Source organism: Sebastes fasciatus, chromosome 3, assembly GCF_043250625.1.
Source record: "Sebastes fasciatus isolate fSebFas1 chromosome 3, fSebFas1.pri, whole genome shotgun sequence".
NCBI classification, from domain to species: Eukaryota; Metazoa; Chordata; class Actinopteri; order Perciformes; family Sebastidae; genus Sebastes; species Sebastes fasciatus.
Window position 1 is genome coordinate 1,637,094 of NC_133797.1, and position 27,974 is coordinate 1,665,067.

At 40.7% G+C, this 27,974-nt stretch overlaps 2 protein-coding genes across 8 annotated transcripts in view; both read left to right on the forward strand.

Moving 5' to 3' along the window:
- LOC141765143 (endonuclease V-like) overlaps window positions 1–27,974 on the forward strand; it is a 202,013-nt gene that overhangs the window by 31,255 nt on the left and 142,784 nt on the right. The window lies entirely within an intron of this gene.
- The window catches only part of LOC141765120 (SEC14-like protein 1), a 57,190-nt gene that overhangs the window by 8,424 nt on the left and 20,792 nt on the right, over window positions 1–27,974 (forward strand). For both annotated transcript variants that reach the window (XM_074631068.1, XM_074631069.1), the window contains 3 exons: window positions 23,966–24,115; window positions 25,082–25,213; window positions 27,592–27,720. In XM_074631068.1, the coding sequence (XP_074487169.1) occupies window positions 23,966–24,115; window positions 25,082–25,213; window positions 27,592–27,720 (411 nt within the window). The remainder of the gene's footprint in view (window positions 1–23,965; window positions 24,116–25,081; window positions 25,214–27,591; window positions 27,721–27,974) is intronic.

The following is a 27,974-nucleotide window of genomic DNA, read 5'->3' on the forward strand; positions in this document are numbered from 1 at the left end:
ATGTGCCATGCTAGCGTAATGCCTGCTGGATTTGTTGGCACCATCAACGACAAGGGACGTTTCCTTCTTAGTGACTAAGTCCTCTTTAACAGTGGCAGCAACACAAACAAAACATGTCGTTTTTCATGGCAACAGACTGAGTTTCAAAAGAGTTTTGAAATAGCAATCATGTGTCATTGGTTAGTTGTTGAAACACTCAAAAGCAGGTTTAGTAACTAGAGAACACAAAATCAAAGGCTAAAAGATGAGGAAGCAGGAATAAACAGAAATGGCACAAGAAGACTAACATTAAGGGGAGAGGCAGAGCGAACCAGACTGTGTTAGCCACTTATTAGGCTCAGCTCTGCCTGCCAACACAGTAGCCTCTGGGCAACAACCGCGTAACTTCAGATTCTCTGAATTTCAGTATTTCCCTTTCTGTGGGGCCCACACACTCTGTTTAACTCAGGTGAAAACACACGCACCTCCTCCTCAGACAGACTGAAACCTGTTGTTTCCTCGAGAAGTAGTTGTTACCAATGGCTCATTGATGAGGCCCCCTGTGCATTACAGAAAATGATTGTTTCCTATAATCCAGGCCAGGGTTGCATGAACCGCTCGGTCACAGTTGAGTTATTGTGTGTCCGAGGCTTGTGGAATAAGAAGTAGTGAAACACAGTTAAGTGTTTGTACAAAAACTTTGACCGGCCTAATCAGATGAGTCCTCATCACATGGACACCCGTGATAGTTGGTGGGGGACCTCATCTTTGTAGTGTTGTTACTGTGTTAAACTGCGTCACCAGCTTTGTGACAATTCATGTAAAACATAATTACCAGTTCTGCCTTTGATTCCTGTCGCCAGCGTGTCGTATGTAGGGGTGTCACGATTTTCCAAATCCACGATTTGATGGCTTTTTATTTTAAGGTATAAATTCGATTTGACTTTTGATTTAAACATGCCATTGTTAGACTATGGAGTCTTGATCCGTTAAGATGAACACATCATTGGTTTTATGCCCTGGCATAGGCATATGCAAGGCCTATGGAAGGAGGTTGGGACACGGGCGGACATGGGTCTTGGGGTATGGGGTATAACACATGGACAGTGTAACTGTAGCTGTGGTCCTGCGTTGCGATTGGCTCAATTTTGACAAGTGCACACCAGATTTTACTGCGCATGTGTGGTCCCCCCAAAGCTATGACGTGTTGGTGACGCGTGACCCGGCCTCCTTCTATAGGCCTTGGGCATATGCAGGAAGTGCCCTGAGTGTTGTAGCTACAGGGACGGCCCACATTTCCCATCATGCCTGCCTAGTCATGATGGCTGGACTGAGTAGCTTAAGTTGGCTGTTTTATGTTTCAAAACGCAAATGTTACTTTTGCTTGTGTTTGTAATGTAATGTTTCTGTTCAGAACATGGTGGCTTATGTTGGTAATTGGGATTTTTGTATCGGTTTATAGTTTTAACCATGAGTGAGATGGCTCTTACATTTCTTGAGTACAGCTGAATTATATTTTTGGATTGACACAAGTAGAGAGGAAAAATAACTGACGATCCAGCTTTTGATTTCAATGGTCAAAATTGGAAGCCAATTTATATCAATTTCTGATGTAAAATCGAAATTGTGACACCCTTATGAAAAAAACAGGACCAGCAATGAAACACAGTCAAGTTTTAGTACAAAAACCTTGACCAACCTAATCAGATGAGTCATCATCACATGGACACCCATGATAGTTGGTAAGGGACCTCATCTTTGAAGTGTTGTTACTGTGTTAAACTGTGTCACCAGCTTTGTGTCAATTCATGGAAAACATAATTACCAGTTCTGCCTTTGATTCCTGTTGCCAGTGTGTCATATGCTGCTAATCTAACCTGCATTTTAGCTTTGTTTCTGTTCCTCTACACTTTCTCTCAAATACTGGTTTATGTAAAGCTGGGCATACACTGTACGATTTTAGAAATGTTGTTGTGTATTTCCTTCTCCTACCGTACGAGTAGATCGTTTGTGATGTAAAGCCAAAGCTCACGATTTATGTGTTCACACTGTACGTATAAAATAAAAAATAAAAAACAAGACCCGTTGGCCGTTGCCGACCGTTCTGGCTGTTGACAGTTGTCAATAAAGATTTGTTTGAAAGCTTCAAGGCAGGTAAAGTTTGTTTGGTAGCAGAGGTCTGCACGGGTCACAATGCTAACAAAGCAGAAACGTGCTGCCTTGCTCATCTGTACCACTCTGTCTGCTGAAATGTCTAAAGAAAAGAGGCATCGGCGTATATGGACTCGCAGGTGGCTAGGAATACGTGGACAGTATGACTTAGAATTAGAATGGAAGTAAGCTAGCTATGTTTTACTATATCTGCTGTACATTATTATCTTTATAGCTACGCTCTGATTATTGTAAAAGTAGAAAAAAGACACTGACGTTGGGGAATCGGCTCGTGGCTCTGCTTCAACTGTGCGAGAGCCTGTGGTTGGCCGACCAAAATTTCTGACACAGAAATTCATCCGACGGCCGGTTGGGAGGAGTTAATCGGTTCTCGGTCACTCACTGTACACTGCAATGCCTGATGAAGCTGAAATTTGGTCTGACTCTAAAATGAGTCGTGCGGCTCAAAATTCTGGCCAGAAATGGGCTAAAATCGTACAGTGTATGCCCAGCTTTAGAAAACATATAATAGTCAATTTGAGCCCCCATCATGCTAAACAGAAATAAGAACATTGGTAACACTCCATAATAACCATCACTTATAAATGGTGAATTGATAGTTAATTAAACTTAGTTAATAGTTATTTCTGTTGTTTTATCAGTACTTTGTGTAATATGAAATAATAAGTTTATAAATATAAATATATTCTTCAATATATATATTGTATCTTGTAGCTGATAAGACAGGATAACAATTACATTCTGATTACATTCATAAAGTATTTATTAACAGTTTATTGTTGCACACATTATACAATTTGATATACTATATTAAGTATTATAGATGAACCAGAAACCAATTATTAACCATTGATTAACTATTTATCTAAATAATGTTAATAGATGCTTTACAAATTATTTATTAACCATTTAACAAGGTATTATAATCATCAGTCATCACTTTATAATAGCCATCCATATAATGTTTATAGGTGGTTTACAAACAATTTCTTTAAGGCTTACAAATAATATCTTAATCATTAACAGATACTTTATATTATATAGAATATTGGAATGTGTGCAACAATACATTTTTAAAATAACATAAATTATAGCATTAATAATAATAAGTAAACATTACTAATTATAGTTTCATTGTTTGTTAACAGTAAAATAACTATTACCTAAGTTTAATTAACTATCAATTTACCATTTATAGGTGTTTATTATAAAGTGTTACCAGAACATTTTATTCAATGAAGCCCATGCGTCCGGTTGATGCGTCTGTTTTGCCTGTTGGGTGGTTAGATAACGGCACCAAAATCCAGCTGTTTTAAGACAGCAGAGCTCATGTTACCAATACCAGGTTTGATTTGATTTGGTTAGTTTTTGAATAGATATACATTTTGCTGCTGCTTGGGAGCTCAGATCCTGTAAAATCTGCTAATTCGGTCTTCTTCTGCACCATGAACTACTTGGAGTTCCTTGTGCCTCCTGTCTATATGTGGGTCATACCTAGCACGTTTTTTTCGGAGTGTGTGTCGGATCGCCAACACATTGTTTTGTGCCTGTTTACTGCAGAGCCAGTGTTTCTAAACTTGGCTCTTCCTGCTGTAACCCTTCTCTCTGTCTAGCCTGGCGAAGCGGCCCTGCCAGGGTGACATCCTGTCCCTCCATGTCCTGACCCACTTATGGCCAGGTCTGGTTAAGGCTTTTGCGACCCAATTCTATGGCGCAGCAGCACTACTACATTGATTTAATCCGCCTGTGAGCTGCTGGCTCACCCGTCGTTTACCTCACCTAATGTTCTCACGTCTACAAGCAAAGATTCACCTTCATGTCAGCCTTGCATGAACAGAGTAACGAGTCATTTTATTCACACACTTTTTTGTCATGGTCTATTGAAAAAGAGAGCAGAGACGAATAGAATGAAACCTGATTAACCTCATTCATACTAGTTATTCAGACAGAGAGTTCATCAGGAAGGAAATTGAGTATTCCTGCTCCAGTGAAATGTTTGCTGATTTAGCTGTTTATGTACGCTTTTCTCATTTGCTTGTCCCAGCATTGCCTGTCTGTTCTGATTCAGAAAATCCCCGTCCACTCTTCAGAATGAATCTGTCAGAGCTTTTGCCTGCAGTGTCTAATTCACTTACTCGGCTAGATGCTGTTTGCCAAAAGCAATGAAGAGTTATGGCCTGATTTGGGAAGAAGAGCTTATCGTCCAGTGTGCTGCTTCAAACAGGATTAAGAAAGGACTGCTGTACCACCACCACGTGACTCTGGGAGCCTATGAGAACATTCTGGAGCTGATTTCATTCACAGATCACCAGGACACTCATTCACCCTCTTTCCTGCTGCAAGGTCGAGATGCTGCTCCAGCAGCTCCCCCCTCCCCCACCCTGCTTTGCTCTGCTAGACACAGATGAAAGTGTACGCACATACTCTTACACAATGGCACTTTAGCATATTTTACACTGCAACCATGCTACAGTGTGGCAATGGATAGTGACTCAGATCTATGCAGCAGCTATGTGACGTTAATAGGAGTGCATACAGTAGACTGTGACAGTCTTTGCATGCATGCTTGCTGCCATGTTTTTCTGATAATTTGTGGTTTTATTTTAGGGCTCATTAAAGCTCTTTCTTCTCGGTTTTAACTTGCATTTGTAAATGTTTAGCAATGGTTTGGAGTGCAATTAAAGGCAAAAACATATTGATCCAAAAAGGGTATTTTCCCCACAAACGGAAACAGAATGGTAACGCTACCAGGTTTTGTGATACGACAGTGTGAATGGCGACAAACAACCCACATGCAGCTTTATTATCCTTCCGTTTCTTTTCCCTTTTAGCTTTGTATGCATTGTCACATACACCCTATACTCACACATAGAGCAGTCCATTAATCTCTATAGTGCATCCTCACATTTTCAATCCAAAGTGGTGAACACTATACATACAGTAAAGTATGATATCGTGGCTAAAGCTGCATGCTAACTTTGTCACGGACAGGAAACAGCCGGCCGTCACTCTCGTCTCCGTGGTCAAATCGGCCGACACTACAACTGTAGAGCACCCATATACTGACATTTCTGTTAAATGCATTGAAACGGCCCCGATGGAGCTGACCATGGATGGATAAAGAGAACGGAGCTGACGGGAGAGCTAGCGACAGATTTGGCAAAGTTAGCGGAAGTATAGACGTGTGACTACGTCTGGTTTTCAAAATAAGGTGTTAAAAAACATACAACATACATATAAGTAAATAAGATTGATTGGATTATAATCACCAGAAGTATAAAACATTACATGTCCCTCATAAATTATAAAGAAAATACCACTAATTTTATTTTTGATTTTTGGGTTGGTAGAAAAAAATGTAATAAATAATGCCTGAGAATGGCTGATATATTTGACTTCAGGACATCTCTGACTACATACACACGTAGGCAAAATTGTTGGTACCCTTCCGTTAAAGAAAGAAAAACCCACAATGGTCACTGAAATAACTTGAAACTGACAAAAGTAATAATAAATAAAAATTCACTGAAAATTAACTAATGAAAATCAGATATTGTTTTTGAATTGTGGTTCAACAGAATCATTTTAAAAAACAAACTAATGAAACTGGCCTGGACAAAAATGATGGTACCCCTAGAAAAGATGTAAAATAATTTGACCATAGGGACATGTTAAACTAAGGTGTGTCCTGTAAATAGCATCACAGGTGTCTTCAAACTTGTAATCAGTCAGTCTGCCTATTTAAAGGGTCAAAAGAAGTCACTGTGCTGTTTGGTATCAAGGTGTGTACCACACTGAACATGGACCACAGAAAGCTAAGGAGAGAGTTGTCTCAGGAGATTAGAAAGAACATTATAGACAAGCATGTTAAAGGTAAAGGCTATAAGACCATCTCCAAGCAGCTTGATGTTCCTGTGACTACAGTTGCACATATTATTCAGAAGTTTAAGGTCCACGGGACTGTAGCCAACCTCCCTGGACGTGGCCACAAGAGGAAAATTGATGACAAATCGAAGAGACGGATAATACGAATGGTAACCAAAGAGCCCAGAACAACTTCCAAAGAGATTAGAGGTGAACTCCAAGGTCAAGGTACATCAGTGTCAGATTGCACCATCCGTCGCTGTTTGAGCCAAAGTAGACTTAATGGAAGACAACCGAGGAGGACACCAAATCATAAAAAAGCGAGACTGGAATTTGCCAAAATGCATATTGACAAGCCACAAAGCTTCTGGGAGAATGTCCTTTGGACAGATGAGACAAAACTGGAGCTTTTTGGCAAGTCACATCAGCTCTATGTTCACAGACGCAAAAATGAAGCATACAAAGAAAAGAACACTGTACCTAATGTGAAACATGGAGGAGGCTCGGTTATGTTCTGGGGCTGCTTTGCTGCATCTGGCACAGGGTGTCTTGAATCTGTGCAGGGTACAATGAAATCTGAACACAATCAAGGCATTCTGGAGCGAAATGTGCTGCCCAGTGTCAGAAAGCTTGGTCTCAGTTGCAGGTCATGGGTCCTCAAAACAGGATAATGACCAGAAACACAGCTAAAAACACCCAAGAATGGCTAAGAACAAAACATTGGACTATTCTGAAGTGGCCTTCTATGAGCCCTGATCTAAATCCTATTGAACATCTGTGGAAGGAGCTGAAACATGCAGTCTGGAGAAGGCACCCTTCAAACCTGAGACAGCTGGAGCAGTTTGCTCACGAGGAGTGGGCCAAAATACCTGTCGACAGGTGCAGAAGTCTCATTGAGAGTTACAGAAATCACTTGATTGCAGTGATTGCCTCGAAAGGTTGTACAACTAAATATTAAGTTAAGGGTACCATCATTTTTGTCCAGGCCAGTTTCATTAGTTTGTTTTTTAAAATGATTCTGTTGAACCACAATTCAAAAACAATGTCTGATTTTCATTAGTTAATTTTCAGTGAATTTTTATTTATTATTACTTTTGTCAGTTTCAAGTTATTTCAGTGACCATTGTGGGTTTTTCTTTCTTTAACGGAAGGGTACCAACAATTTTGCCTACGTGTGTACATGCTGAAAATCAAACATTTTTACTGTATTAATTTAGAGATTTTCCAAAGTAAAAGTCCCTAGAAGGTTATGATTCAACTTTTTCCCATGGTCTAGTGTAAAAAAAGTTAACAAAAAATCACAATGAATTGTAATATCAAATCGCAATACCTGTAGAATCACAATACTTAAAAATCGCAATACATATCAAATCGGAACCCAAGTATCGTGATAGTATCGACTCGGGAGATAGGTGTATCATTCCAGCTCTAATGTTCACTGCTATTATCTCAACCTTTCTGGGAAAGAACAAGATGCTCGGGAATCTTCAGCAGTATTTACAGAAACCAGGAAATAAGAGGTTCATCACGGTTGATAAAATAATTGGATGCTGTAATAGTGTTGGCAGAACATGCAGTGAATATGCTTTGCCAGCACCTCTCTTTCCCTTACTGTAAAGCAGGATGTCAATAATGCTGCAGTTTCCTGTAACTCGTTGCTTATGAGGAATTCTCATTCTGCAGTGGATTGGTCCCGTGTGGAGATCAGTCTGAGATTAGTAGGCCTGCACACTTATGAAAGGAGTTGATCATCTTGAACATTTAAAGGGATAATGTGTTCACATTACGATCTGTGTCACAATTTGTTTCACGTTTTCACAAGTATTTGTGACTGTAGAGGACCTTGAAGGCAGCATCGGATATTCACATCACATTATTTGAGAGAGCACCATCTACAGAAAAGATGTTACTGATAATATGATGTTCAACCTCATATGGGTGAAAATGAAGGTTGCTGTAGACTGCAAACGCATTGTCTCATAAAATGCCCAGTCACACTTCTGAAACCAACTACAATTTTTTGGGGGCATGTTTCATATTCCTAATTTTGAGCCTGTTTTATTTCATTACTGGGCTATTTGTATTGCTTATTTTCCTTTTTGAAACTAGAATTCAGTAAGACCCCTCCTTGACGGATGTCTTTTTTAAGTTATTCTTTTATTTATACTTTTAAGGGCTGTCAATCGATTTAAATATTTAATCACGATTGTCCATAGTAAATTGCAAATGAATCGCACATTTTTTTATTTGTTCAAAATGTACCTTAAAGGGAGATTTGTCAAGTATTTAATACTCTTATCAACATGGGAGTGGGCAAATATGCTGCTGTATGTGTATATATTTATTAGGGCTGTCAAAGTTAACGGGATGATATTAACGGGGTGGTGGGCTGGAGCTGATCCCAGCTGACGTTGGGTGAAGGTCAATAGTCTTTGATAGTCTGGTCTCCAGACTATCACAAGGCTGACACATAGAGACAGACAACCATTCACGCTCACATTCACACCTACGGGACATTTAGAGTCAACAATGAACCTGCATGTCTTTGGACTGTGGGAGGAAACCGGAGAACCCGGAGAGAACCCACGGCGAGAACATACAAACTCCACACAGAAGGGCCCCAAGCCTTGTTTCAAACCTGCAACCCTTTGCTGTGAGGCGACAGTGTTAACCAATGCACCACTGTGCTGCCCCTAAATTCATATTAACGCCACTAATTAAAATGAATGAAAGATTTCTTTAATGCATTAACGCAACTTTAACGCAGTTTTTAGGTTGTAGCCGGCTCAGTTTTAAAGCTAGAGGGAAGATACTGCTATAATATGAAACTCAAAAACCTAAGGAATCTAGTAGTACTATGCCAGTTTTTCCTCACCAAGATTTTGAGTAATTGTTATTTTGCCTCCTTTGCGACAAGCTAGTATAAGATGGTTGGTAACAATGGATTCCTTAGGTGTTCTAGTTTAATATGATGCATGGATCATCACTCTAGCTTTAAAACTGAGCCCGCTACAACCTCCAAAATTGCAGGTTATGTTAATGCATTAAAGAAATTAGTGGCGTTAAAACGATTTTGCGTTAACGTGTTGTTATCGCGTCAACTTTGACTGCTCTGATATTTTAGTTTGTTTTGTAAATGTCAGTAGTGTTTGTTTGTGAAAATGTGTTGAAAGGTAAGATAGATTTGATAAGGCTTTATTAAATAAGCAGATTCCATACTGAATTTAAATTTGATAAAATGCAATTGAATCCCACAAATATTGAAATGTGTCCTTAGACATTTGCCCCATGTCATCATTTGGGAGCATCATTGTCTCAGCACAGTTCCAGGATATATTTTTTTAATGAGCTGACAGCGTTAAAGCTTACTTTGTGTCTGAGTAAGCCGTACACCAGAAAAAAATAATATAGTTCAGCATTACTGTGATGACTTTTTGACAGCTTACACTGACAGATGGCCATCCTGCTGCTCTCTATTCCTGGTGCACACATATATCCAGTCATGCATGCCCAACCTAGCACTGCAGTTTAGCATATTGCACGGCCCACCAAATATTTAGGACCGTACATTTATATAAGGTCTGTGTACGGGCAGATTGTCCCCCTCCTCTCTCCAAGTTGCTAGTTCCAGGCAGTTCTGCCATTACAAAGCAGCAGTGAGATCACTGGTAGGAGAGAAGTGGGTGGTATGGCATGCAGAAACACTCTATTGTTGCATCTGTTCAATCAGGAGCTTGTTCTCCCTCCTACCCCACATCCAGTCTACACCTCAGCTCCGATGCATTCGGACCTGATGGGTGGAGAAACTTTGCATCTTGCCTTTCTTTAGGTAGCGCTATGATTACCCTTGATTTGCCATAACGAACCTTTTCCATCACACTGCACATCTATCTCTTTAGATGTGATGGCAGCTCAAAACATTTAAATCTGTCTAATTACAGCAAATATTAAGTTACGCACTCTACAAATAGTGTTTGCACTACACTATATCAACACTGGAGGCTGTGTCCACAGCATCCCTTTATTGTGTAAAGCTGTTTAACTGGTTGGCCCAGCCATGGAGAACTGGCCATGGAGGCTCTTGATACAGTACAGGATCTTTTCCCTTAAGTGGTTTCACCTACTTATGCTCACATGAGCAGCTCCCTATTCAAATGCTCCATCTGTACACATTCATTCAAAAAGCGTCATGAGTAATAGTGAAACCAGTCTCGTTGAGAAGCCTAATGGACCAAGGTGAGGTCCTGCTGTCATCGTTTGTCCCTCGAAACTGGCAAGGAGAATGAACATAGCTGTGAATCCTTATGATAAATCAATGGTCTGTTAATCACTCTTAAGTATTGACTGATTAAAAACATAATAAGTGACAATGAACAAAGTGGCATCTAATTTATGTCCTCAAGTAAAGCCTGTAAATTTCCCTGAAATTGTTTTATTCTTTACATTAATCTTATTCGGTCATTGGTTCAGCGATGACAGGTGGAGCGGGAGCAGACGTTTTAGTAAAAGCATTTTCTTTAATGAATTCATTTTATTTGTCCTGCGGAAATGGCTTGTCTCAGTTTAGTTGTTTAAATAACCCTTTAAAAGCATTAAAAATGCGTTTCCCTAAAGTCCACCTTAAGTGAGCCTGGGCCGAAGCTGTCGCTAGTTTCGGGACTAATCCCTTCACTTTACTAAGCTGGTGGCAAGCATGACACGGGCACTTGGCTTGGGGTTTGAGGAGTTGTATTGTGTTCACTGACAGTCTAAACTGCACTGTACCCTGCTATACGTTCAGATAACGTTACTGCTGATTTCATACTCGCCGTCAGTCGCACGCTCTCCCTCTCTGTCTCTCTCTCTATTGCACACTTGCTAACGTTATGGGCCGCTGGGCTTGCAAAACACTGGCTGACGGAAGCCCGTCTTGTCTCGTCAACCCAAAAAACCATCGGCACCTGTTGCTGATTGCCAGAACGTGTCATAATGACAAATGCCGGTTCCACCAGTTGGCATAAAATCAAACTGGTGTTAGCTTGTACACCAGACCAGACTGGCAAAACCGGAAATCCACCTAACTCTACTGAGCAAGTGTATAAATAAAAACCACTTAAACTGCAGTCATTGCATTGGTTTGGTTTTAAGGATCGGATTACCAAGACTTTTCTACCGAAACTGTTGTAATCAAGTAAGTGAAATGTCAGGAAAGGAAATAAACCCATATCACAGAACTTGTAGGAAAGATTTCTCTCTTCCTGGTTTCACTATTACACCAAGGATGAGACCCTCTTTTTCTTCTTGATCATCACTAGGACCCTGATAAACCAGTATAGCCTGTATATAACTTTTTCACATTTCCCTGTGTATTTGAACCAGTTAGAAGAAACCCAGAATTTTCAAGCTGCCTGCTCAGTAACTTTCCTCAAGCTCTCCCCTCATCCTTGTCGATGACCTAGTTTAGAGTTTATAGCTTCGCTCTCTGAAATGAAAACCTGGAGGAATCTTCCTCTCTACATGCCGTTCTTTATACCTACTCACCTATAGCCTATTCACCTCAAATTATGTAAACAGATGCCAGCAAGGCCTTTTGCGTCAGGACCATTATTTTCATAGCGGTCTGTGTTTCTGTGACAACTTGTCCCATGAATGAACGTGACATTATCTGTCATTCGCTGGCTCACTAATCTGTAGGCCTACTAGTCTCTCAAATATTCTTGTGACCCCAATTGTCCACCAGACAGCATCCTAACACCCTCTTTCCGAGCAACATCGAACATGACCCAGTCAGTCCGATTAATCATTGGCATGCATGCAAATGGCGGACAATACCCAAAACCCCCCAAATGAGCCTGGGCTACAGTGCAGGGAACAGTGCTTTTATTAATGCTGTTTGAATCTCAACCCTTGTGATGACGATCCCAATAGGTCAAGGCCCAGGGTAACCTGAGGTGGTGGGTGGAAACTCGTAATGATTTTTGACACCAAACATTGGCTAAATGACGTCACACCCCTGCCGGCAGCACTCACTGAAAGCCAGGCCTGTTTGTATCTGACGCCAAGGTTGGTGTGTATTTGTTGCACAAAATGTATTGAGTCTTTTAAGAGGAAACACCAGAGAGCAGCTTCACAGAAAGCCTGTGGCAGCACTCCAGATAATGTAGCCTGTTGTTGGTTGTCTGACAGTGGGCGTCATTTATCAGTGTGACTGCAAGCATGTGACACTGTAAGATACTGAAGTGTTACAAAGCAAATTTGAGTGTTTTAGGAAGCACTTGCTGACATAAGGGGCGTTTTCGGAGGAACTTTCTCATAGTTCTAAGAACCTCCCTTTTTACTGTGTCTGCATTGCAAGAACTAGGAACGATCGTAGTTCTTAGAACGCTGTTTTGAGGGACTTTTTTAGCTCCTAATTCAGAGTTGGTTCCCTCCCAGCACTATAGGAACCATAAGTGGTGTAAGTGTATGGTGATTGGTCGAACACATTAGCCAATGCAGCACCGGCAACCGCCATTTTTAAAAACATGTTAGCCGTGTAAACAACAAACACAAAACACAGACAACAGCTCGTAACGAAAAAAAAATGAAAGAAAACATGGACAAATGGACCTACAGTGAAGTCCAGAAGTTAACTCGTCCATGAGCACACACAACAAGTGAAAGCCGCTGCCACAGTAGCTCAAAGGCTAACCCAGTAGCACAAAAGCACACTAGAGATGCACCAATACCGGATCGGATATTGGGCTGATACTGACTCAAATAGCTAGATCACGTATTGGTGACAGTGGGGCCAATCTATTGAATTCAATTCTATGTTTATATACTACATACTGTACATCATATACTAGAATTGTCATTCCTGTTTACGGTTTGACCAATATGTTGCTGCATTAAAAAGGTTTACGCCTGAATTTTAATTACTATTCATTTTGAAGATTGTTGTTGTTGAAGTTGCTGGTGTACAATTTATTATTTGAATAAATGACAATTCACTGAATTTATATCTATATATTTATTTGTTAAATTTTTTTTTTACAAAGTTAGGAAAACAATGTTTAAGTCAAGGCTGATGTTACCTTACAAGAATGATCCCAGTCACTTCCACACAGTGAGGCATACAGATTATTAATAAAGACTGGTATCGCTATCGGGACTGAAAAAGTTGGATTGGTGCATCCCTAAAGCACACCCACTATTAGTGGTGTGAATGCGAACAGAAAAAAAGGCCATTGAAGGTATGTAGTTCCTGGAGGAGCTCCCCAGTGGGCAGTTCCTTTGAGAGAGTTCTCAGAACTGTTTGGTCCAAAAAGGCCTTTGTGGTATGCTGCTATCTAGTTTATTACTGAGACTAAAGGTGTAAGTCATCCTGACTCGTTTGTTTGTCCCAACACCAACAAAAGACATAGTTTTGTTCTTTATTCAAAATGATTAAAATGATTGGACCTATGAACAGAACATGTCAAGTGTTTCTTATACAGCTCTGTTAGTCATGCTTCCCCTTGTGAATTTCCTCTGAATACTTAGGAAATGCAGCCAGATGGTCTGCTACGTCTTATCCTTCCTGTGTTTTGTTTGGTAGTATGTTGTGACATCATCTCTAAGCTGTCCTCATCAAATATCTTAATCTTAAAAGTGCCCCGACCAAAATGTTCCCATTTTCCCAGACACCAAAAAAGCCAGCTGATAAAAATAGCGGAGGCCGACATTTGGGCGGCTGTTGTCTCTACTACACAGCCGTTTTCATAAGCTCCAGAGATGTGACACTGCTACAGAGGAAGTCGGAAGTGTTCGCCATTCTTTTTTGGTCCCAGGAGACCTACAGGCCAAGGATTTCGTTTTACCCATAGCAGACTGGCCCTCACCTCACTTTCAGGATTGACTATATAAGACAATGGTCTAATCAATGATGCAACACACTCCCAAAAAGTGGAACTCAATGTTTTTTAAGCCTTCTTTATTCTGGCAGCTACAAGAGAAGCACTGTATGTTTGTGGCACTTTGTTTTTGGCTGTGTAACTGAGTTCATTGGAAGGCTGTATAAAACTTGATATACCAGAACATTTACCATCAAGTCAATTCATGTCTTCTGCAACTTGCTGCTCCCTCTAGTTCTTGTGAACAGCTGTACATTGCATCAGAGCTGTTGTTAGGTTACAACAGCTTTGCCTTTGGGGTAGGGTGTTTCTTACTTTTCATCCAATCCAGTGCAAATATTTTGTGGTAACTGTATTGCAATACATTGGTGGACTCACACCACCTCCCTCCTCTAACCACAGTCATGTCATCTGTCACGACAATGTGCAGTCACATAATGCTTAATGTATACCATAAATGCAGAGTTATGAGTACATCTAACTGTCATAGATCTTGCACTTCTTCTTTGCCATAATTGTCAGTTCCTTTATCTGATATGCCTGCACTATTGTTACCAGAACCAGTTTCACACACTGTAGTTGATGAATAGAGTGATACTGCTACTTGATCCTAGAGGTTCTCAACCCATAAAAGCAAAACCAGGTAAACTACTGACACACCTAGTGCAAACTCATACCTGGACATTTTTGTTGTTTGGTGTGAACGTTATTAAAATAACTGAAGCTTGTGGCCTGGCTTTCTTAAATTGTGTCGACATTAGGGGTGAGCAATATAACAATACAGACTGTGCAATGATATAAAGTTGTTTGTCTGAGATTTCGCCGTACGTGGGCTGTCAAAGTTAATGCGATAACGTGTACACGCAAATTCGTTTTAGCGCCACTAATTTCTTCAACGCATCAACACAATCGATCTTTTGGAGGTTGTAGTGGGCTCAGTTTTAAAGCTAGAGTGAAGATACTGGTATCATATGAAACTAGAACACATAAGGAATCCATTGGCCACCATGTCATACTAGCTTGTCAGGAAGGACATTTTGGCTAGGAAAAATGACATTACCATTTTCAAAGGGGTCCCTTTGGTACCCTCGAGTCTCCCCTTTACAGACATGCCCACTTTATGATATTCACATGCAGTTTGGGGCAAGTCATAGTCAAGTCAGCACACTGACACACTGAAAGCTGTTGTTGCCTGTTGGGCTGCAGTTTGCCATGTTATGATTTGAGCATATTGTTTTATGCTAAATGCAGTACCTGTGAGGGTTTCTGGACAATATCTGTCATTGTTTTGTGTTGTTAATTGATTTACAATAATAAATATATTAGGGATGCTAATTTTGGACCCAACCCTCGTTAATTGATTATTAACCGGTAACCGACAAGATTAGTGCGTCTCATGCAGCGGTGCGCCAGCTGCAGTGTATGAACACCACAGAAAACTGAGTCCCCAGTTCACCCGTCCGGGAGCGTTACTGTAGCAGCCACGATGCTGTGTGTACACATGCAGCCACTTTCCCAGTAAAAGTCCGCCACCACCACCGCATCATTTAGTTTAGCAGGTTGTCAGCTGTGTGTCTGCCAGTGTAACGATACTGTCGCCCGACGTAACTTTGGCGATTGTCCGACAAAATGTGTGTTTGTGCTACGTTAGCAGCTGCAGCTCTGCTGTCGGTTTCGTGCCACCGTTGTCACACACATTCGCTCTTTCAGCGCGGCGTAACTTTAGCAAGTTTCCGACAGTCTGTGTGTGTGTGTGTTGGCGGTTAGTGTGGGGTTGTCGGTGGTATTCTAGCTGTGAATGTAGGTGTAGCAGTGTGTGCACAATTTATTTGTCGGTGAATAAATGCTTAGATGCTGCAACTCCTCCGCTCAAGTGAGCACAAGACCGGAGTCAACTTCCTGTATCTGCAACGCTGACTCAGACTCTCTTAAGGTGGGCTGTTAAGGTGGACCAGCTTTTCTCCTTTATGTGACGAGCCGCTCCTCTGAGTTTTGCTCAGCTTTTGAGTTATTAACATTTCTTTTAACCGTTTAACCGATAGCGTTTATCGGATAAAATTCTTAATGTCGGTTAACGGTTAATTAGTAACATACCTAAAATATATGCATACATTTGCATAAAGCAAGCATATTTGCCCGTTCCCATATTGATAAGAGTGTTAAATACTTGATAAATCTCCAAAGGTACATTTTGAACAGATGCACTTAGTCGTGGACGATCATGCAATTAATCACGATTAGATATTTGAATCGATTGACAGCCCTATGCCATACTTGATATCTGGGTGTACAGGATCTCGGTAGATAATGTTACGAACCAATAAGTATGACTGTATGTTTTACGGCAAGATTGAGTTTTAAATGATTATCAATGTGATGAAGATTTTAAGTCTGCAACTAACTATTATTTTCACTGTCAAATAATCTGACAATTATTTTCTTGATTAATTGGTTGGTCTATCAGAAAATAATGAAAAATGCCCATTGCAGTTTCCCAGAGCCCAAGGAGACCAAAATTGCCAATCCCAAAGATATTCACTGTACAGTGATGTAAAACAGAGGAAAGCAGCAAATCCACACATTTGAGAGGCTTGAACTAGAAAATGTTTTGTATATTTAAAAAAAACAAAAAACGTTTTAAACAATAAATTGAATATCAATATAGTTTTAGATTAATTCACTCTCAGAGAAACTAATCAATTATTTGACTAGTCTTTTCAGCTGTACGTGGCTTGCTAAATGTCAAGTTGTGATTGCTGCAAACTTAACATTTTGGTTTAAAACAATACTTGGTATGTCCTAGTGAGCTCTTTTCCTGTATTTGTTTGGATCGTGCTTGCAGCTATATTTAAGTTTGTTTTTTTAATGCCTTAAGTTCAAGCCAGATAATGTCTGGGCGGCCTGCCAGCACTCTTGTTGTCTTGCCTGGTAGTAAGTTATGCACGTATACATGGACCATGCAGCCCTTTGGAGTCTTAAAATGTATCATGTATCCCCTCGGAACTCCTGGATTTCCTGAATCTCCGTTCCTGAGCAAAATAGTCTTGTTTTCCATACTCCTGCCATTATCCACATTGTCTCCTGTCCAAAGGAAGAATGTTTTCTGTGTAAGCAGGAAGGGATTAAGTAACCGTGTATTGTTTTTATATTTTCTCTCATGCAAAGGAAAGCACATAACATCACCAGCGAAATTCCAGGAACCATTTACTCATGGTGGCTTGGCCAGATGTGGTTTTGTCCGAACCTATCCTATCACTATGGAGACTAGAGGGCGATGTCCTTGTAGTCTTTCTTACACATGCCCAGTTTTAGCTAGCCTGGAAACTTGGATATTTTTTCACTGTCTCAGTGTGCTAAAGCCTTGCAGGAAAGAGTTAAGGCAAAGTACAACTATTTACTGTGGTGGAGTTTGTTTACCATGTCTGTTTGTGTTGATGTGTCATCAATGCTTTGAAAGGCCGGGGGTGAAGGTAGGGTATCGTGATTTAAAAAAAAAAAAGATTTCAGGGTTTGAAATATTTTTTTTTAACGCCAGAATCAATAGATTTGTTTAATTTTTAATCTATGTGGAGGTAGAAGGAAGTTACCGCTTTTATTGTTGTAGTCTGAGTAACGTGACGTCATATCCGTTCCGTATCCGTCAACCAAAACAAGCCGCAGCGAGCTGAAACGAGAAAGTAGAAAATGGCGGAGGGTCCACGTGGTTAAAACCTGCACCCTCGCATTTTAAATCCAAAGAGGTAAACACTACACATCCAGTAAAGGATGGAAACACTTTGGGTTTCACACATTGCAGGAAAAGTAGAGCTAGACATCACGGCTAAAGCTGCATGCTAACTCTGTCAAGGAATTGCTAGTGTATTGCAGTAACATGCGGTCGAGTCAGCCGTCACTTGCATCTTTGTGGTCAAATGGGCTGACGCTACAACCGTAGAGCACCCATATACTGACATTTCTGTTCTCTGCATTCAAACGGCCCCGATGGAGCTGACCATGGATGTACAGTATAAAGAGAAGGGAGCTGAACGGAGAGCTAAAGACGGACTTGGTGAAGTTAGCGGAAGTATACACGTGTGACTGCGTCCGGTTTTCAAAATAAGCTGTTAACAAAGGGAATTGTATATACAAAATACATATATAGGAATAAGATTGATTGGATTATACTCACCAGAAGTGTAAAACATTACATGTCCCATATAAATCAAAAAGAAAATACCACTAATCTGTGAGGGAAATGTCTTTGTTCTTTGATTTTTGGGTTGCTGGAAGAAATGTAATAAATAATGCTGACAATGACTGATATATTTGACTTCAGGACATCTCTGACTACATGCATGTTGTGGACTTGGTGCTCGTTGTACCTTCTCAATATTGGCCAAAATAATCATGATTATGATTTTTGCCATAATCTAGCAGCCCTAGTTCTAGGACTGTGTCCCATCCCTCAAGTTGTCAGCACCATTTCTCTCTGTGATAGTGGGGGAGACGAGAAAACAATTAAAAGACATCTGAATGGAATACTCTTTAAGGGTTACACACTGTTTGCCAACATTAAATTGTAAGTCAATATAGACTTATGTAATTACCTCAAATTACCTGAATATTGACTGTGTGGTGTTATTTTACTCGCATTAAGCGGTGTATTGCGAGTCATGCCCCAGAGCACATCCCAACATGACGCGTGCCTTAAGGAGGGTTTTATAAAGCGTTGTTTTTTATAGAATGTGGACTAGATCCTGTTAGAGGTGAGTTGACATCCTGGATCAACTGTAGTCTTGTCAAGGTTTATTAACCAAAACAAGTTCTTATGTAAATACCGACTGTGCAGCAAATGTGGATCAAAAAGTCAAAGGGCCAAGAAAAGAATTTGAGACACTACCTGACACTCAGTGGTGGTTTGATTCAGAGATTGATTTGACAAAATTTGTAGGACGGTGTAGTGCACGTTTGTTAGTAGGTAGTACGTATTAATCGCATGATGGTTGTGATTGTGATATTTAATCACAATTAATTGCAAATTAATTACACATTTTTTATCTTTTCAAAATGTACCTTAAAGGGAGATTTGTTAAGTATTTAATACTCTTATCAACATGGGAGTGGACAAATATGCTGCTTTATACAAATGTTTGTATATATTAGTGGAAATCAATTAACAACACAAAACAATGACAGATGTCCAGAAACCCTCACAAGTACTACATTTAGCATAAAACAATATGCTCAAATCATAACATGGCAAACTGCAGCCCAACAGGCAACAACAGCTGTCAGTGTGTCAGTGTGCTGACTTGACTATGACTTGCCCCAAACTGCATGTGATTATCATAAAGTGGGCATGTCTGTAAAGGGGAGACTCGTGGGTACCCATAGAAGCCATTTACATTCACTGATCTGGAGGTCAGAGGTCAAGGGACCCCTTTTGAAAATGGCCATGACAGTTTTTCCTCTCCAAAATGTAGCTTAAGTTTGGAGCGTTATTTATGCTCCTTCACGATAAGCTAGTATGACATGGTTGGTACCAATAGATTCCTTCGGTTTTCTAGTTTCATATGGTACTAGTATTTTCACTCTAGCTTTAAAGAAATTATTGGCGTTAAAACAAATTTGCGATAACGCGTTATCGTGTTAACTTTGAGAGCCCTGTTATTAGGTATAACTTTTCAATTATGGCAGTTCACTGTCATTATTAGTGTCACATTGTATTGTACAAAAGTCAGTCAGATGATCAGATGTGACCGGATTGGGTCTCTGTGTATTTTTGAAAAAACCAACAGTGTAGCCGAGCAGCATGCCCTTACATTCCCTTTTGGAGGAATAAGCTGGTATCATGGCCTTCCTGTTTCCTGTTTTCAACACTAGAACAGTTTTCAGTGCACAAGGGGCAGCTAAAAGTTGGGCTGTTCAGTTTTTTCTGTTCTTTTTCATCAAGCAGGACAAGGCTCTGATGGAGTTGTTTTGTTCCTCTTAGTGGTTTACTGTTTCATGTAAAGTAAACCCTATGTTTCTGTACAGTATGTAAGCCTATTGTTTTGACTGCGCATGGCATTTGTGGTTGAATTGTTGTTGACGTATGATTGTTTTTAATGGGTGAAACTGATGTTTACAGTCAGCGCTGTTGTGCTGACGGCAGTACAAAGCCTGCGCCCAGTGTTCCAGAGCATCAGGGCTGAAAAACAGAGCTCAGCATTCACTCAGTCAGTGGACAGTGGGCAGCTGAGTGGCTCTGTAGCCCTGTAGCCCTGGCAGTGGTATGCCAGGAGCTGCTGAACCCTACTGACCGCCTACTCACACACAAAACAGCAGCTGCTGCTGCTGATCAACATACTGAACCTACCCTTGTTTATTTCATTGTGTGGAAATGCTCCGAGCAAGGCGATTTAGTTTGAACTAGTCATAAACATATACTGTATAGAGTCCTAAAACCCATAAATGAGTGAGCATTTTAGCACTTCCAGTTCCCTTGTCTGGAAGTCAATGTTTTTTTTTAATGGGTTTTTAGTTAGATGTCTGAAATAAGGTCTGTGGGTAACACAAGCTTAAAAGAGTTTAACATTTTGTTCTACGACATAATGCATACATAATACATAATACATCAATAAATACCCCACTAATGAATTTTGGAGCCCTGATGTGTCTTAAAAAAGGCCGTTGCTAACAAGTGGCTAAATGAGACTACCAAACGTCATCACGCTGACTCCTCCTCCTTTACAGCCTCGTTGTTTATACTCACGCTTATGCGACCGTGGTGTAGTGCGTTTATAGCCTAATGTTAGATTATTACTTCTGGCGATTGCATTCACACTTCAAAAATCATAAAAGTGGTGTTCATTTGTGAAGATTGTTTTGCTGAACAAAATGTGTCAGTATCACAAACATTTGTTTGGCTCAGAGGTGATTTTGTGCAATAATCTAAAACCTAATTGGACCGCGGTATTGAGGTCGAGGTCCCTCCCACACACCTGCACAAGCCGAGCACGGCTGCTACTTGCTAGCGTGAGCCCCCTAGCTGCTACATTAGCACCACAGTAGTTGTTTGGCTAGAAAGACAGTAACCATAATATCTCTATAACTACAATTACCATCAAATTGACACGTGTTCTATTACAGACTCAGTTATGAAAAGTTAGTTACATTTCCTCTCTCGTACAATACCCTCCGGCTCCACGACTACTACACAATCCACAGCCATCAATCATGACATCTCACCCCTTTTTATATCATCAAATAACTAATTAAAACAACACTTAATTACAAATTCACACTTGAACATACATCAGCGTGATAAGAACTACCTAAAATGACAGACACCACCTCTGGGAAAAATGTATTTGATGTGTACTTTGACTTTTTAGTATGACCCATGTCCCATCTGCTAACATGGAAGGGGCGGGACTTGTGATCTATACTGCAGCCAGCCACCAGGGGGCGATCAAGATGTTTTGGCATCACTTTTGGGGAGCTGTCATGTCGTCCATCTTTATATACAATCTATAGTCATAAAGATGAAACATTTATATTGACGGTAATATGCATATAGACCAATCGATTAAAGTGGCTCTGGCTCAAATATCGAACTTTACCTTACTCTCATGGTTTTTCACAGGAGCTCAAAGACATATGGTTGTCCTGTGCACCATAGGACACAGCTCCTTTATCAGCGAGACTCAGCTGACACTAACTCAGCCGACCTTGAAAGTCTTGTGAGCAGCACTCACTCTTTCAGTTGATCTTGCACAGTCTGTGCCTGCTCTCGTCTTTCAGACACTGTTATCTCCAGACATACTGTACGTTCCTGGTCTGTGTCCCCGTTGATGAAGTGGTAGATTTTTGCACTGCCACATTCCCCACATATTGGTAGTTTCCTTTGTCTGTCTTTGGCTTCCCTGTTCCTTCTTTAATCTCCATCATTCACCAATTTACTCATTCACTCATGGATAAATGCATTTATTCATATCCAGGAGACTTACAGAAAATTAAATTTCCCCAGTTTTAACCCTTGTCCCTGTGTTAATTGTTCATTTATCTTTTGTTATATGCCAAACATATGTCCAAAAATGAGTTATCAGAGTATTTTTACATCAAAATCTGTCTTTTCTCTTGTTTCAAAAGTTTTATGACTCATCCTGCACTTGAGGGGACGTTCACTGCATGTAGGCCTACATGCAGTGAACGTCCACCGGATAATGCAAAAAGACAGGCGGTGCTTTGCCGGCAGGTAGCAGGGCTCCGGGCGCCATTCGTCTGCATGTACTGCCCGTGCTGCAGTGACGCAGACTTGGTTGAAAATCAGCAAAATTTCACTTTTAATTTCTCCCTCATCCTCCTCCTGATCTGACGACAGATGAGGGAGGTGTGTAGGGTTGATCATTGCCATGGTAATTGACCTCTAAATCAGTATTCAAATGCTTTGTTGTTTTTTTAATACAAGTATGTAATAATAAAGTATAAATCCCCAAATAGCCCATGAAATAAGACATAATCCCACAACATTATTCATAATTTATATTCAACATTAATTATTATTAGTTATTCTCAGACGGATATCGCTGTTTGTTGTGTGTAAAGGTGCATGTGTGTACAGTAGTGTGGCAGCGGCACTAAAACGGGGGAGATGGAGACAGACAGACAGAAGAACATGTAAGCCTGCTGCGCTGCTCCGTGCCCCAAAGCTTCAACTACCTTTGAATATTTCTCACCGAAGCTTTGAAGCCCAAAAAATGGTTATCAGGACAGCCTAGAGGTGTATGTGTGGAGCCAACAGTCCTGTGTATCACGCTAAACTCCTGCCCACGCTGTAACTGTAACTGTAACTGTCCGCCGCTTAAATATTCCGTTTCACTGTGAAATACGTCACAGTACAGAGTCTAAAGGAACTCTAGCTTCCGTTTCACTGGGACTTTAAGTTTCAGGATGGAGTTTCACAAGCTGTAATATCCTGTTGGTTTATGCAGCAAGGAAACATGACATAAGAGTCTCAGACCAGCTCAGTGTTATGACTAACTTTGGCCATCTCCAGCCCACCTTATCATGAACATCACTGTTTGCTGTTGACTTACCAGCCTAGTCTGGTGTTTAGACATTCCAGTTTTGCAACCAAGCCAGTCAGATCCAAGATGGTGAATGGTGATGATAAAGAAAAGGAAGAAATGGGTGCTGTTTCTGCACATGCTGCCAGCAGAGGCCCTGTTGCATAACAGCTGGCTGAGTTTGTCTGTGTTTTGCATTAATGAGAACACATAATTTGGAGACACAGTGTGAGCCTTGGGCACAGCGGCTCTTATTGTGTATTGAGTCCTTTTTTGTAAAGGAATTAAAAAGTGCTTTAGTTCAGTCTTGGCCATTGTCTGCTGTAGCTTAGCTCGAGTGAGAAGTTTGGAACGGTGCTAGGTTGAAGGAGCTTTTGTTTGGCCTCTAATTTATTTGCTGCATTGAGCTATTCTTTGCCCACCTATTCAGATTCTTCAGTCCCTCTTGGCTCAATACTTGCATTCTTACAGAATACGTGAACTTTTTTTCTAATGAATTCTATATAAGCTGGTATTATAAGACTTATAGCTGTGTGGTACTTTTTTAAGATGACTTTATCCTGAGCCTTTCAATCATATTTATTGAAATTAACACCAGCATAGCCTTTCTAAATAAGATTTTTTCCAAATACTGTCTCTAACCCTGCCCTACACAAGAATACCATGTTTAGGAAGCAGTTTTAAAACCTCCCTGCAAAAACTCCTTAAATTTGGAAGTGTATAGTTTTAACACTAAGCCAGTTAGCTGGTTAAATTTGACTGTGATGCTCTGCAGAAAAGAGATGGTAAATGGTAGTCTCCTGCTTAATCTAAAACCCATTTAAATACCTCCATTAATTCACTGACGACAATATACAATAACCCCCATTCTAATAAAGATGTTGTATCATGCTTTGATCAGATTTGTATTGTCTGCCCTCTGCACAGCATGTAGAGAGACTTATTGAAACCTCTTTTCCATTCCTCCTATTTCATTCAGAAGAATGGAACTTGAAACCTAGAAGATATCTTCCCAGATTGCAAACCATTGTGTTGGCTGACAATTCTGTTCCTCCTTCCTTTTTTCAGGCCTATGAGCGCCGGTTCCCCACCTGTCACCTTATCCCCATGTTTGTGGCGAGTGACGTGGTGGAAGAGGAGACCAACGAGGACGGTTCCACCAACAGGGTTGAGCGCCGATGTGCCCTGGATGTTGACGCCCCACGCCTGCTCAAAAGGGTATGTTGCTCTATGTATGTCACTCTATGTGCTCTAAAGTACAATGCATTGTGGTTATTGTGATTTAAGTTTTTTACCAAAATCTTATCTTATCACTGCTTCAGAGTATGAAATAGTTTTTTCCAGGGCGTTCATAGATAATGTGATAATCCGTGATTACGCAAATTAGTTCTACACCACTAATTTCTTTAATGCATTAACGCAACTTGCGACTTTTAGGTTGTAGCGGGCGCAGTTTTAAAGCTAGAGAGAAGATACTGGAAAACTAGAAAACCTTACGGAATCCATTGATACCAACCATGTCATACTCGCTAGGCGTAATAATGCTCTAAACTTGAGCTCAATTTTGTCGAGGAAAAACTGGCAGAGTCCCTTGACCTCTGACCTCCAGATCAGTGAATGTAAATGGGTTCTATGGGTACCCACGAGTCTCCCCTTTACAGACATGCCCACTTTATGATAATCACATGCAGTTTGGGGAAAGTCATAGTCAAGTCAGCACACTGACACACTGACAGCTGTTGTTGCCTGTTGGGCTGCAGTTTGCCATGTTATGATTGGAGCATATTGTTTTATGCTAAATGCAGTACCTGTGAGGGTTTCTGGATCAATATCTGTCATTGTTTTGTGTTGTTAATTGATTTACAATAATAAATATATACATACATTTGCATAAAGCAGCATATTTGTCCACTCCCATGATGATAAGAGGATTAAATACTTGATAAATCTCCCTTTAAGGTACATTTTGAACAGATAAAAAAGTGTGTGATTAATTTGCTAATAATCATGGTTAACTATAGACGATCATTCGATTAATCACGATTACTTAATCGATTGCGATTATTTTAATCGATCGACAGCCGTAATTAAGGTGTAACCTTATTTTGGTGTCACATGTCAGTTTAGCTTCTTGTAACGTGAGTTGTTGTCGTTGTTGTTGTTGTGTGTGTGTGTGGTTTGCAGATTGCAGGTGTGGACTATGTCTACTTCATCCAGAAAAATACGCTGAACCGAAAGGAGAGGACACTTCACATCGAGTCCCATAATGAGACCTTCTCCAACAGGGTTATCATCCATGAGACCTGCTGCTATTCGGTCAGTAGCATACACACCCCAGTTCCGTTTAGTGCACACTTATAACACACAAGTGTGTATATTTGTAGTACAGAGAGCAGTGTTTATGACCTGCTCAACCCATTGAGTTATTCAGAACCTCACATCTATTCCCACAGACACATGAGCAAACACACACACACACACACACACACACACACACACACACACACACACACACACACACACACACACACACACACTCTGTAAAGCTGTTGTTAAGCTGCCGAGTGTCAAGCTGCCGCCAGCACACCCATGTTAATGTTTGTGTCTCCACTAATCTCTTCCCTGCTCCCCTGCACAGAAAGCCATGTTTAGACTAGCACCAAGCATGTTGCTAGCTATCTCAGCCTACCTCGCTCTGTGAATTATTCAGTCCGCTCACATTCTGGCTGAACGCTCTCAAGTACTGATCTGAAACCAGCATGTCTTCCCTTTTCTCCCATCCCTACTTCTGTGTGCTGTACGCTTAACTCTGACTTCAGACCTGCCTATTCATGAATGGATGTGCTCTGAGTTAATGAGGTCAAGTACTTCGTATTAGCCTCCACCTAACTGTAGTGCTAATTTTAGGTCCAGGGCCGCACAGAGGTTCTTATTGTGTGCTTTAGCACACTGTGCTAACAGTAACCAGGATGGACAGCTCAATTAGACTGAGCTAATGGACCTGGCTAAAGCTGAATTATTTTAGTAAGTCAGGGGCAATGGAGCTACCAGCACAGTGCCTTCAGAAAGCATTAACGCCTTGACTTCTTTCCACATTTAATGATGTTGTAGCCAGAATTAAAATGAATAGAATTATTTGTTAAAATATCCAGATCAAGTTTTTTTGTCCCAGATCTGAGTTCTTTCGTCCTTTCCGATCAGATACTTATGTTTACCTAAATAATGATTAAATATGCATCACATATGACACATTGAAACACATTGTAGCCTTTAAATTTGGCACACAAGCTTCTTGGTCCAAACACTGAAGGCCCTGATTCAAAGCTCTAAAGTTAACACGCTTAAATTGCTGATATGATATGAATAAAAGTTTAACTGGGAGAATGGGACTCCTGAATTGATATTGATATGAATCGATCCGGTAAAGAGAAGACCTATCACTCTGTTGCAGTTGTTACTAAAAGAAACACTGGGCCTGCTCATGGTTGTACAGTGGTGTTCGAGAGCGATGCTTTTACCTCATAAATAAACAGATACCGGCTGCAGCGATGCCACAAACCCACAACAGCCACGTTTAATTTTGGCCTGCCATCATGTTACTCATGGCATTAATTCATTTGATCAGCTTTATTTTAGCCGATGCCAATCCATAATAATATGCCCGGACTGGCCCAGACACCGATCTTTAGGATTGGCTTGGGACATCCACAGGCTCAGTTTTTGTTGGTTCAGGGTGCTCACTGAACCCCCTAGTGGCTGTTGACAATATTTCTTGTAATAACACAGAACTAATCATTTATTGTAATGATGAAATGTATCAACCTTGTTGTGTCTTCTTATTGACAGAATAAGAAACCAACAAGATACACTTAGAAGATAGATTTGTGGTCTTTTTATTTACTTCTAATAACATCGGGCACTCTCTGTCCACACTGAATCTGTTAAATATGCTGAATCTCCCTCCAGCCAGATGTCACCTTATTTAGGTTTTTGTAGTGAAATGAGCAGGCAACATATAGATAACTTCTTAAATTAACTTCACGAAACAGTCGCTCCTCGTCCATTGTGGCACTTTCAAAGTGAGTAACAGGAATAAATAGAAACGGGGCGTTGCAGTGAAGCGCCGCTCGGGGCCAGTTAGGACATTCCAGTAGAAAACAATGCAATCAAACGGACCTAACTGAGCGAGCATCAGCGACAAATTCAAAGTGTAATATGCAGACGACACACAGCATCCCAACACACTAGACCTCTCTGTGTTGTCCACATTACATTCCCTCTAGATTTTTTTGGTGAACCCCCAATCTTAAAGTTCAAACTGCGCCTATGCGGACATCCCCTATAGAACATACATAGCGTATATCTAAATTAATAATATTTTTAGATTTGTCTTTTTCATCTGAAGCCCCGCTCCCGTAGAGCTACCATAGCAGTGCTACAATCAGATGAAAGATGGATGGAACATGACATATGTGTCCTTGTATGTTTGCGTGCTATCCTGTTCATGTGTAAAGGGCTGGGTCATTTTATATGGACAGACTGACACACATGCACTCCTACCCACAGTGCATAGTCTCGGTGTGCGTCATCATCTAGTGAAGCTGGCTGTGTGGTTACCATAGTAACCTGGCCGACTTGTTTCTGCAGGTGTATACAGTATAATACATAGTACATGTTTGTGTGTGTTGGGACAGGTTCACCCTGAGAATGAGGACTGGACATGTTTTGAGCAGACCGCCAGCCTGGACATAAAGTCCTTCTTCGGCTTTGAGAGCACTGTGGAAAAGATCGCTATGAAGCAGTATGCTAGCAGTATCAAAAAGGTATGTGTGTGTGTGTGTGTGTGTGTGTGTGTGTGTGTGTGTGTGTGTGTTACATGTATATGTTTATTTTGTACTTTCTTTGTATGAACGGAAACATAAATTCACAACAGACAAATAGTTGCAGAAAATAGCATAAAGCCTCATCCACACCGGGAACATCAGGAGCGCGTGGTGGCTGCGTTGCCTGTTGTTTTTTATTTCGGCATCCATGTTAACAGGTTAGAGCAGCCACACTGCCCGCGTGCTGCGTCTCT